This window comes from Antrostomus carolinensis, unplaced genomic scaffold (assembly GCF_000700745.2).
Source record: "Antrostomus carolinensis isolate BGI_N321 unplaced genomic scaffold, ASM70074v2 scaffold10229, whole genome shotgun sequence".
Taxonomy (NCBI): Eukaryota; Metazoa; Chordata; class Aves; order Caprimulgiformes; family Caprimulgidae; genus Antrostomus; species Antrostomus carolinensis.
This window is the reverse complement of record NW_010340645.1, coordinates 26271-36740: the sequence shown is the minus strand read 5'-3', so window position 1 is coordinate 36740 and position 10470 is coordinate 26271. Positions and strand designations below refer to the sequence as shown.

Genomic DNA, 10470 nt, shown 5'->3' with positions numbered 1-10470 from the left:
TTCCTCCCACTGCTCTATTTCTCTTTCAAAATTACCTCATGGTTCTTCCTCCTTCTTTGGCTCCCTCCTTTTTTTACATACTGAGTTTGGGAACTTTAGCAAAGATCCCCTACTTAAAAAAGCCAAAAACCAATGAGCAAGTTTTGGGGGAACCATTCTTCAGGGCAATTCCCAGTGTGATATGATATGCTTCCAGTTCTTTAATCCTCTTTTTTTTTTTTTTAAGGTGCTTTTTATGTTGGTTTTATTTGTCTAATAGATGCACAAGGGCAAAGTCTTTTGCTTAGGTTTCTTTTGTGAGTCTTTTTTTTAAATGGAAGCTTAAGATCTTGTAGGAGTTAATGGCACTTGAACAGGTAAGTGTCGTACCAGCCACAGGCATGTGGATTTTTTCAGGGTGTTTTTAAGTCTTCACTGCTAATGTAGAAGATATAGCTAAATTCTTATTTTTAATTCATTATTTTCTTTAATATCACCAGACTTCTCAAGCCTGGTGCCCTGTAAGGTGGTTGCTTGTTAAATGCTGGCTAGCTCTGCCATGTTCTTGCTGTGTTCTTCAAGGTCCATGGCATGGGTAGTGTTGGATCTGTTCTCCTGGTGTGACCAGATGAGAGAGAACAGAGATCAAAAATAGGGGCGTGATCTGAGCAGCTGTTTCTGTACCAGGATGGAGAGACAGGCACATGGATAGAGCTGGAAGTTATGAGGAAATGACTAAGTGAAATGTAGAGGAAATGCAAAGTGCAGTGGAAATATTAGTGCAAGTAAGCACTTTCAACTGGAGCCTGCACCCAGCCCTGCTGGAAAGGTGCATCCTGTTGTATGAGCAGATTGTTACCAGTGGGAATATTGTATTTTGGACTGCACAGCTTTTACAGGCATGTGAAAATAAAACTTTATCCTTCTGTTGTGTATTTGCATCTTTTTCTGTATCTCTGTGGGTTTTCTTTTTTGAGATTGGGTAAATTCTGTAGGAGGAACAGACCCCTTTCCTTAGTACCTTTGTGCACGCTGCTCTCCTAACCTGAGAGCGACGCTGGCTTTTGAAGGCTGCGATTCAGTCGAGTTGGGTGGGAATAGAACTTGGATATCTTGCTTTTGGATAATGTGGGCACGTAATTTTTCTGTAACCTTAGGCAAATATTTTGGTTTGGAGGGGAATCACTGTAACTGGGAGGTTACTGGTCCCATTTAAGGTGTGTGAATGGCAAGTGTCACAGAAACATTAACTGAAACTTCATGGTGTTAACTAGAACAAACAATATTGTTAAAGTTGTTTCAGATCCTTATATAAAGTACTGTTTGTTACAGTGACTTCTTCAAAGCACTTCTGTTGAAGCACAGTCAGAAGTTGTCAATAGTTTTGAAACTTGTACGTTAAACTCTAACGTGACAAAAGAGCTTAATTTTTCTTGTATGTCAAATAATATTTCCTACACATCAGAATTTCTAGTTTGAAATGGCAAACAGTGTTGTAAATGTGCAGTTATTTTAACTGTCACTTACAAAAACCTTCAGTGCTAGATAATGATAGGAAGTTAAAGTTTAGATTGTAATTTTTGCCTCCTATTCTTTCCATTCCCAAACACAGGACGTCTGATGAACCTTTTGGACCTTGGTACCAGAGACCATTCTCCTCTCTTCATTAAATCATGCACTGTCCAGCTGTGAAACATTCTGACATTTGTTTTTACTAACAGAAAACATTTTCAAATATTGGTAAGTTCTTAACATTTAAAGATATTTTTGTAACGTGGTAAGAGAAAGAGTAGCTGGAGATAACACTGTCATGAGGACTTGCAGTCCTTTATAAAATTTGACTTGCCATTGATAACAAAGGCTGTTTAGAAATCTGACCCAGGTGAAAAAGTTGAAGAAACCCCTCTGGCTGTTCTGCTCCTGCCCTGGGGTAGAGGTGCCTCCATTCATCATGGTCACTTGGTGCTCTTCTCTTCGATTAGATGCCAAGCTCAAAGCAAGAAGTAAAAATGCAGAGCAGTGCCAAACAGTGGAGGTCTCGGCTTTACCTTTCTTACCAGACTATTCTGGCTCATTTAGTGACTGTGGGGCAGGTGTGCAAATGAGTCTCAACAGTAACAGCCCTAAGCCTGAGTGAAAATACGTATAACTTCATTGCTTTGCTAACAAAGTGATCTCCCACATGTCTCTGGCTCCCTCACTCCTCTACTTTTATTTTTTTTAAGTGTCTAAATAAGAGGACTAAAAAAAGCTAGCCAAAACAATTGCTATGGAGAAGCAATCAGAATTAGAGAAAAGCAAGACTTGGCAGTCTGAAATAGAAATTGAGAACAAAGTCAATGGTATTTGCTTCAATTGGGTCATATTTGTTTTCAAGATTTTCACAGTTCTGCTTGTTGCCATAAGAATGCTTTAGGGTTTTCCTTATTACTTCATTTCTTGGTTAGATCTGTTATTTCACCTTTTATAATGACATCAGTTTGTACTGGAAAAGCTTTCTTAATTATTACCTTCTGATATTTTCTTTTACAATCTGTTACTACAGAAGGTCAGTCTGGAAACCAACAGCATCAGCTTATAGCTTATTTTCACAGAGAGAGCTAATCTGTATATTGAAGATCTCAGAAATACATGGCAAATATATCCTGTATGATATATTTGATTTATGTAAGAGCAGTATATAAACAGGCTAAAACTTTGAATAAAGCGTAGCCAGAAGTTTTAGTTGAAGTTAAATGTTGCAAGTGTAGTGAATATGCTACTCTGAAGAAAATAAAAGTCTGGTTTGTATAAGAAAAACAGGTGTACAAGGTGAATAGTTCTAGTGGATGTGTCCTCAGAGACAAAATACCTTTGTGGAGATGAACCATCCCTATTCTTTCTACCTGGTAATCAGAAATGTTAATATTTTACCTGAGAAGTCTATATGTGAAGGTGTCTTATATACTGACTATATGTACTATGTATATTTTACACAGAATTCTCAAAATCTTGGGATTTAGTCTCTTAACATCGAATGGCATCAGCTGGTAGAAACTGGCCATTAAATAGAGGAAATTATCTTGAATATTCCATTGCAAACTTGATTTTGATTTTTTTTTTTTCCAGGAGTTGCATTGGTAGCTCTTTAACCTCAGTGTTTTATAGGTCAGATAAGGTGAATTAGTGTCCTTCAGGCCACAAACGTCTCTTTAAAAAGTCATTAAAGTGAGAATGTTTTGAAAAGCTACCAAACAGGAAACACTGTTGTTTCAAGGATCTGTTTGAAGTTTTACTATCTAAAATTAGACTTTTTTTTTCCCCCCCCATACTTTAAGAAGTAATTCTTGCTTCTGTGATTGTAAAAAGGTAGCCAGGCTGTAACTACCTGCAGTGGATTGATACGCTTTGAGTTAACGTTTTTTGGGGTTCGTTTGGTCTTAAATAGGAATATTACAACTGTGAGTGTGGAAGGACTTAAAGATGTAGCAGTGTTGTTCAGTAATCTTGTAGTTTACAGCTAATAACTTCTGGTTTTGTTTTTTATGGTAGTTCTGTCTTCCTCCTACAAGAGTTCACAGCGGTGCTGTCAGAAGGTCGCAGAACAGTGCACACTACCTGTGCTGCCCTAGGGCTGTTGATGTCCTCAACTGGTGGAGGAGAAACGCTAGACCTGGAACCCAGTTTGTTACTGGTAAGAAGTAATTGTCTTGGATTTTAATTTATTTATTTATTTTTTAATATTAAAGGTTGCATGCTTTCTCTACCAGAATCATTCAATCAGCTCTTCATTGCTTATTGCTTTAAGAACATTAGAGAAAAGTGCACATTTGTGGTGGGTTTTGTATTTTTTTTCCCTCCTATTTTTAACTTTACAATTTCTAAATTTCTAATTTCTAATTGCCCTCCTTCCAAAATGTGGAGGCTGACAGTTTTCCCTGAGCTTTCATTTTCAGGCCTGGTTTTCTCTGGAAATTTTTTATGTGCTGTCAGAGCTAATGAAGGTTCATAAATGGATTTTTCTAAGACACCTTCAGAAATCCCATCTTTTGGTTGCACTTTTGTAGTGTCCAGCTTCTGTGCGCTATAGTTGACCCCATAACTCTGGGTAGATGGTTTGAAAGGTCAAAAGCCAAAGCCAAGTCTCTGGTTTGAAGTTCTGGAGTAGAGTGTGAAATGTTTAATGAAAGCTTCTGTGTTATTTTATGTATTGGAGTTAGATTTTACTTGTGGTTTGTATTTGGATTGCAGAAACCAAGCTTTGATGATATGAATGACTAGAAGCTCGTAGTGTTTTACATGTCCTTATTCTTTTTGCAGAAACGGGCTTTTTAAAATTCCTAATTGCATTCAGATCTATATATTTTCTTGGTAGGAGCAATTTTAAACTGATGATGTCTTAAATATCTTGTATTTTCTGACTAAATCTTACCTGGACTGACGGGGAGTCTCTGCCTGCGCTGAGAACTAGCGGTGTGAGCGAGGGGTTTCTTTGCTGCAGAAGGTGTAATGCTCTGCTGCTGTTGGAACTTTACTCATGGACCTTCTGGTTTAGAACTGCTCCAGAGATGTTTTAGTGCTGCCAGTGATGAGGTTGCATTGGTTTGAAATTGGAGACATTTTAGTGGATCCTGGTCAGGCAGATTTTAATTACACACTGGGAGGGGCTTGTGGGGTTTTTGTTTTGTTTTTTAATTTTTTTTTCGTACAGTCATTGAGAATCGAGTGGGCCTCTCAGTCTGATAATAAAAATATAACTTCTCTGGGGGGTTTTTTTTTGAGCTCACTGAAGATCACTTCCCAAATTCTGCTCTTTTCTGTAATTCTGTAGTATTTCTCAAACGCAGTGGTGAAACTTTTATTTTCTTCCTGTGACTCCTAACCCGTAAGGATGAACGTGCACTGTTGGGCTGTAATTAAACATTCTCCTCCCCAGTCATAAGGGAAAAGTGGTACAGTGTTGTTTTCATGAAACCCTGAGTTGTGAGTAACCTCTTTGGCCCAAGGGTCTGGTTTGATCTGTTTACAAACATCTGCCTGGTTCTCTTTGAATTCAGAGTTGTGGTTGGAACAACCAACTTAAACAAGGACCGATCAGTTTCATGAATCAGAATAGGGTAGAAGAGTTTCTTTTTTGTCAGCTGTTTGTTTTCATGAGCTGGTACTTGCATCTACTTTGAACAAAGCTGAAGGTAGGGATATAATTTTGGAGTATCTAGTATCAAGAAATGAAAACTCTTCTAGAATTGTGTGCTCTTCTTCCTCAGACACACTTAGGAGAAAGCACTGTGCTTCTGGAGATTTGTACTTGTAAATCTCACGAGCTGTGTCTTTGCAGGGAGTCAGGATCCATTAATACCCCAAGTCTTCTGCTTTTTCTCTCATTTAGGAGAATAAGGACCAGTACCCTCCTTTTCAGTTGCTAAGGTTAGGCTGGAGTTTTTGTTCATCGTTCTTTTCAGCCCAGGGCACACGGATGGGAGGAATCCTGTGCATTTCTGTTGTCTTTAATTGGATAAAAGTGAAACTCTCATCCACACTGTGTCTTGTTGTGCAAGGAGGCGTTTCAAGCCCAATCTCACCTTACAGAGCTCCTTTGCAGAGGAATTTAAAAAATGTTGGAATGTCTTGGGAGTGGAGACATGGACAGGACACAGGGGAAGCAGAGAAGTGGGGTGTGTTTGTTGGTTTTTTGTATAATAAACCATTGGAGTGAATTGGGAGTTCTTCCTTAATCTGTTTTTACTTTGCTCTGAAGGGAGAGGGGGGAGGAAACAACACATTTTTGGTTAAATTCCAGTTGGCCTGTTTTTCTCTAGGGAGCATGGAGTGGCTGGTGGAGGAGTGCACTAGTGAATATTTTGGTGCTTGTAACTTGTGTCCTTAGTATTAAGTGTAAAAACATGTTTAGAAAATTGTACCAGACTACATGTCATGTAGCTTAAATTTTGGGTTCGCTTATATTCTGTGACAGCAAAAAGTAAATGAAAACCCAAAAAAGCTCTACCAACAACAAAAACTCAAAAATCCCCTCTAGTGCTTTTTTTTTTTTTCCTGTTTTCCTTCTGAGTGAAGAGAGTTTATTTTTGTCCCCACTATTTCCCAGGGGACTGCACTGTAGAGGCTTTCATCTGCGTGCTCAGTTTCTTAACTGTGGCTTTTTGTCAAAATTCAAATAATGCCCCGAGTTTTAAATGCAACAAACTTGTACCCATTAATTTTACTGATGTTAAGGTTTTGGTCAGGAGAGTTCTGATGGGTGTGTGAACTGAGAGGTTGGCTTTGTGAGTATTGCTGGTGTTACTCTTAAAAACCTTTCCAACAGGAGGTGAAGATTGTGTTTATTTAGACTCTTACTGTGTCATCAGGTGATATTTTCATGTTCAAATAACTGTAGAGATAGTGCAAAATAAACATTTTTCATAGGTGCTGTGCTTGTAGAACTGGGTTCATTCTAGCTAGGGTTAAAGATGATATAAATTATTAATGCTTACTTTAAGACCAGGTTTTTGACAACATGAAAAATAAAAAGCTGGCCTGTGTCTTGACAAAAGGTTGAGTGAAAGTGATTATTAAATCTGCTCGTGTTTTGTTCTTTTTGCTGTTACTCCCAAGTGTTGTTTGCTTAGGGACATTTTTTTTTAGTTATTTTTGGAAAAGTAATAGACTCGAATTATTGAAATTCATACTGTCTGCAAATTGACTTATAAAGAAAGCCTGATCTGCTACAATTTATTTTGTGGAAAATCTACAGATGAGCTTTCACGGTTCATTGGCTTCTTGGAAAGCTGAGTTTGTGGCCATGTGCTGTCATTGCAGGCCCAGACTGAAAGGATTTTAGTAGGTGCTCAACTTTGAAATCCTTCAGTGTACTAAAAAGACCTGAGATAAAACAAAAAAAAAAAATCTATCATTGATCTTCAAGATCTGTTTCTAAAAAATCTCTATGATTTGTTCCATCTTTACCATGCTTCCACTAGAAGTTTGAAGGGTACAGCTTCTCTGAAGAAATCTTTCCACAGTGTCTTTTAAGTGGAGATAAATATCGTTACCAGGAAAAGGGAAAAAAAAAACCCAACCCAACAACAAGCCACAAAACAGCATGTAAAATTGGAACACAAGAGCACAGGGTTTTGAAGCTTCCTGAATTTTTAACTACTAGCAAATTGCCTTAAATTTAACTTGGATTAATTCCCTAGTGATCCTTGACATTAAACGGATGTTCTGGTTTGACATGGGTAGACAGAAAACTAATTAATTCCTCTGAATTTGAGGCATATTTAATTTTCTCCCCCAAAGACCTCTCATTTAAAAGGTACAATGCTGTGACAAATGTTCAGTGTGGAATGATGTGCGTGAGGTAGCAGACAGAAGACCTTTAGACAGAAGGAGATCAAGACATCTACAGTAATAATTGCTGGTTTGGAAGATGTTCAGTTTTATTGATTAGGGAGTATCCACGTCGTTGCATTCCTGACAGTGCCCACCTGGCAGTGCAGAGGCTGCTGCTCCTCGGTGGGCACCTTCCCCATTCATCTCTCTGTCTCTTTACACCTAAAGTACTTTGGAACAAGGACAAATTGTCTTCCCTTTGTGTTTTTTTTTATATTGTTATTGTTTTTACTTGTTTTCTTATATTCATCATATTTTAGAACGTCAGGATTTTTGCTTGTCCAAAAGGTACCCATCCACCCTCTGCTGTTGTTCCCAGTGTCCTTGGAAATGTGGGCAAGTAAGATCCAAGGATGTATGATCTCTCTGTCACAACACGCTTTGGTTCATCCATGGCTTGCCTGGAGGGTGTCTTCTGTCAAGAGCTTGGTGGGTGGGAGGGGGGGAGGCCGGTAAGGAATCTTGCACAGATTTTTTTTGAGTGTTATGTGTGTGTGTGTGTGTGTGTGTTGAGTAAAAAAAAAACAAACCCTTGATAGGAACTAAAGTCAGGGAAAAGCTGTTTCCTAAAGACACTAGCAAGTGCTTCATCTGTAAGATGCACCAGATTAGTCAATGCCAGAACCTCAAACTGGTCCAGTCTAAATCAAAGGTAGCAAGAGAGAAATATTTTAATCTGGGTTTCTGCCATAGGCAGCTTAAACAAAGGCCAAGGTGTATCTAAAATAGCCTGTTATCACCAGTGAGGGGGGGCCCAACCCGCTGAATAAATATATAAAATAGTAAAGAAATAAAATCTCAAAGAATCAGTGTAATTTCCAGGTGAAAAACATGCCAGAAGAGAAGCTGCTGTTGCATCAATTCACAGAAGCAGGTGAAGACATTGACAAATACTCCTGATGCTAATCTTTATTAACCTGAGGAGGAGAAAGTTATCCCTGCAGGAGTGTTGTGGGGTTTGGTTTGGTTTGGTTGTTTTTTTTCCCCAACCAATTCCAGGGAGTTGATGTCTTGGAATATTCATTTTGATACCTGTGAAGGAAACAGCAAATGGAAATGCCGTATGTGAAACCTTCTGATCGCTTTGGAGTTGTGTGCTGTGAGGTCTCCCTCCGAGTCACGTGGGTATGGCAGCTGCTGAGGACAGGATGGGTGATGGACAACTCACTTTATCCGATGTGGCAATTCATATTTCCTGAGGGGACGAAGCTGACTCTTCAGCTCCTAAAAGTAGATGCACTAGTGGTTTCTGGAATAAAGACAAAACTGAACTGTCATTCTGCCTTAAGAGGCGGTTCTCTCAAACATGAAGATGTTGGGAAGCGGTGGCAGCACCTTCAGAGCCTGGGTTAGAGCTGCTGTGCTGGCTGGTTCCAGCACAACCTTTTCAGGGCAAACACAAGAAAAATAAATTTTTGAATTTTTTTTTTTTTTAACCCTTACTCCCTGACTCTGATTCTTGGCTTGATTTTTATTTATTGATTTCATTTTTTGAGATGGCTTCTCTGTGAGAATTTGATTTGAGGCAGATTTCAGTGGTAAGTAGGTCGTGTTGTTCAGACAGTGTAGAGCTGCACTATCACTGACCTCTTCCAGTTCAAATTGAGAAAAAAATAATCATAGAATCATAGAAGGTTGTGAGTTGGACCCAAAAGGATGATGGAGTCCAACTCCTGTCCCTGCACAGGACAATCCCAACATTCAGACCATGTCCCTGAGGGCCTTGGCCAAATGCTGCTGGAATCTTGTCAGGCTTGGTGCCATGAGCACCTCCCTGGGGAGCCTGTTCCAGTGCTCCACCACCCTCTGCCTCAAGAACCTTTTCCTCATGGCCAGCCTCACCCTCCCCTGCCACATCTTCCTGCCATGTCCTCTGCTCCTGGCATTCGTTGGTGGCCAGAGAGAAGAGATCAGTGCCTGCCCCTCCTCTTCCCCTTGGGAGGAAGTTCTAGACCCCCATGAGATCTCCTCTCAGTCTCCTCTTCAGGAGATATTGTTCAGGAGAAATATGAGCTTCTTCATGTGTTCTGTGCTGATTTCTGTAGAAAAGCTGCATGGATTTGAAACACATAAACACGAGTTCAGCCAGTTTGTGTTGCAGGAAGATGGTCCTTCCTCTCTTGAGGGGAAGCAAATGCTTCTCAACGATCAGGGACCAGCTGGTCCTGCACATTAGTGTTTCTGACACTGCTGAAGAGACAGCTCTGTGGAACTGGAGAAGCTCACGCTGGCAATCTTGCATAACCTGAACTTTTGAATCATCAGGTGGCTCTCTAGAAGAAAGATTTTTGCATCATGTATGTTCTGTGGGCTGAGAGGTTGTTTTCTACCCAACGCTGTCAGCTAAACAGAAGCTATTTTACTCCTGAAGATGATAATAATAGCACAGCCGAGGGGAAGGGGGGCAGAGGTCTTTGGGATCCGTATTCCACAGCACGGGAAACCCACTCGCACGCGGCAGGTTTGTTCAGCACGGCTGTCCTCGGGCTGCCCGCTGATTCCAACAGATGGGACTGAGAGTGCCTCTGAACTCGATGTACGTTAGAAAGCTGCTCTGAGCTGGCGTCAGCCTCCTTCCTGACAGCGCTTTTATATTTAACCATGCACACTTCATGGCCATCAGACCTCGCAAGTGCACTGATTTTGGGGTTTTTTCCAGCAACCACCACTAACCTAAATCCAGGCTTCTGATGTGTGTGCCTGACCATGAGTACAGCTGGAATTTGGTCTTCTCAGCACATCCTGGTTTTACAGTTGTGTGTTGAGATGTGGACCCACAGACCTGTTTTACAGTTGGAACTTCTCATATCAGAACAGATTTAAGTTTTGGAGAGAAAGGAGTAGATATCTTCACGTTGTGTGGCAGCTTGGCACTCTTCATTAGTTGGACCATTAAACCACTGTTACACGGTCTATAAATCTTGATGGTAACTTCCAAAGAAGTGGTATAAACTAGATAAAAGGGCAGAAATTACCAAGGGATTTGTAAAACTGTGGAAGCAATATATGTATATATGAGCTTGTCTGTGCTGATGAATTACTCCTCTCATATTTGTACTTTGCAAGTGGGATAAAATTCAATCTGAAAATATTAGCACCACTGATTACTGTCAGTGTATC

The 10470-nt window shown here is 40.0% G+C and overlaps 1 protein-coding gene across 1 annotated transcript in view; it reads left to right on the top strand.

The window, feature by feature from the left end:
- The first annotated feature begins 3598 nt into the window (after window positions 1-3598).
- Window positions 3599-10470, top strand: part of LOC104531366 (zinc finger and BTB domain-containing protein 46) — a 31758-nt gene continuing 24886 nt past the window's right edge. The window contains 1 exon segment of the mRNA XM_010176222.1: window positions 3599-3652. Within this exon segment, the coding sequence (XP_010174524.1) occupies window positions 3599-3652 (54 nt within the window).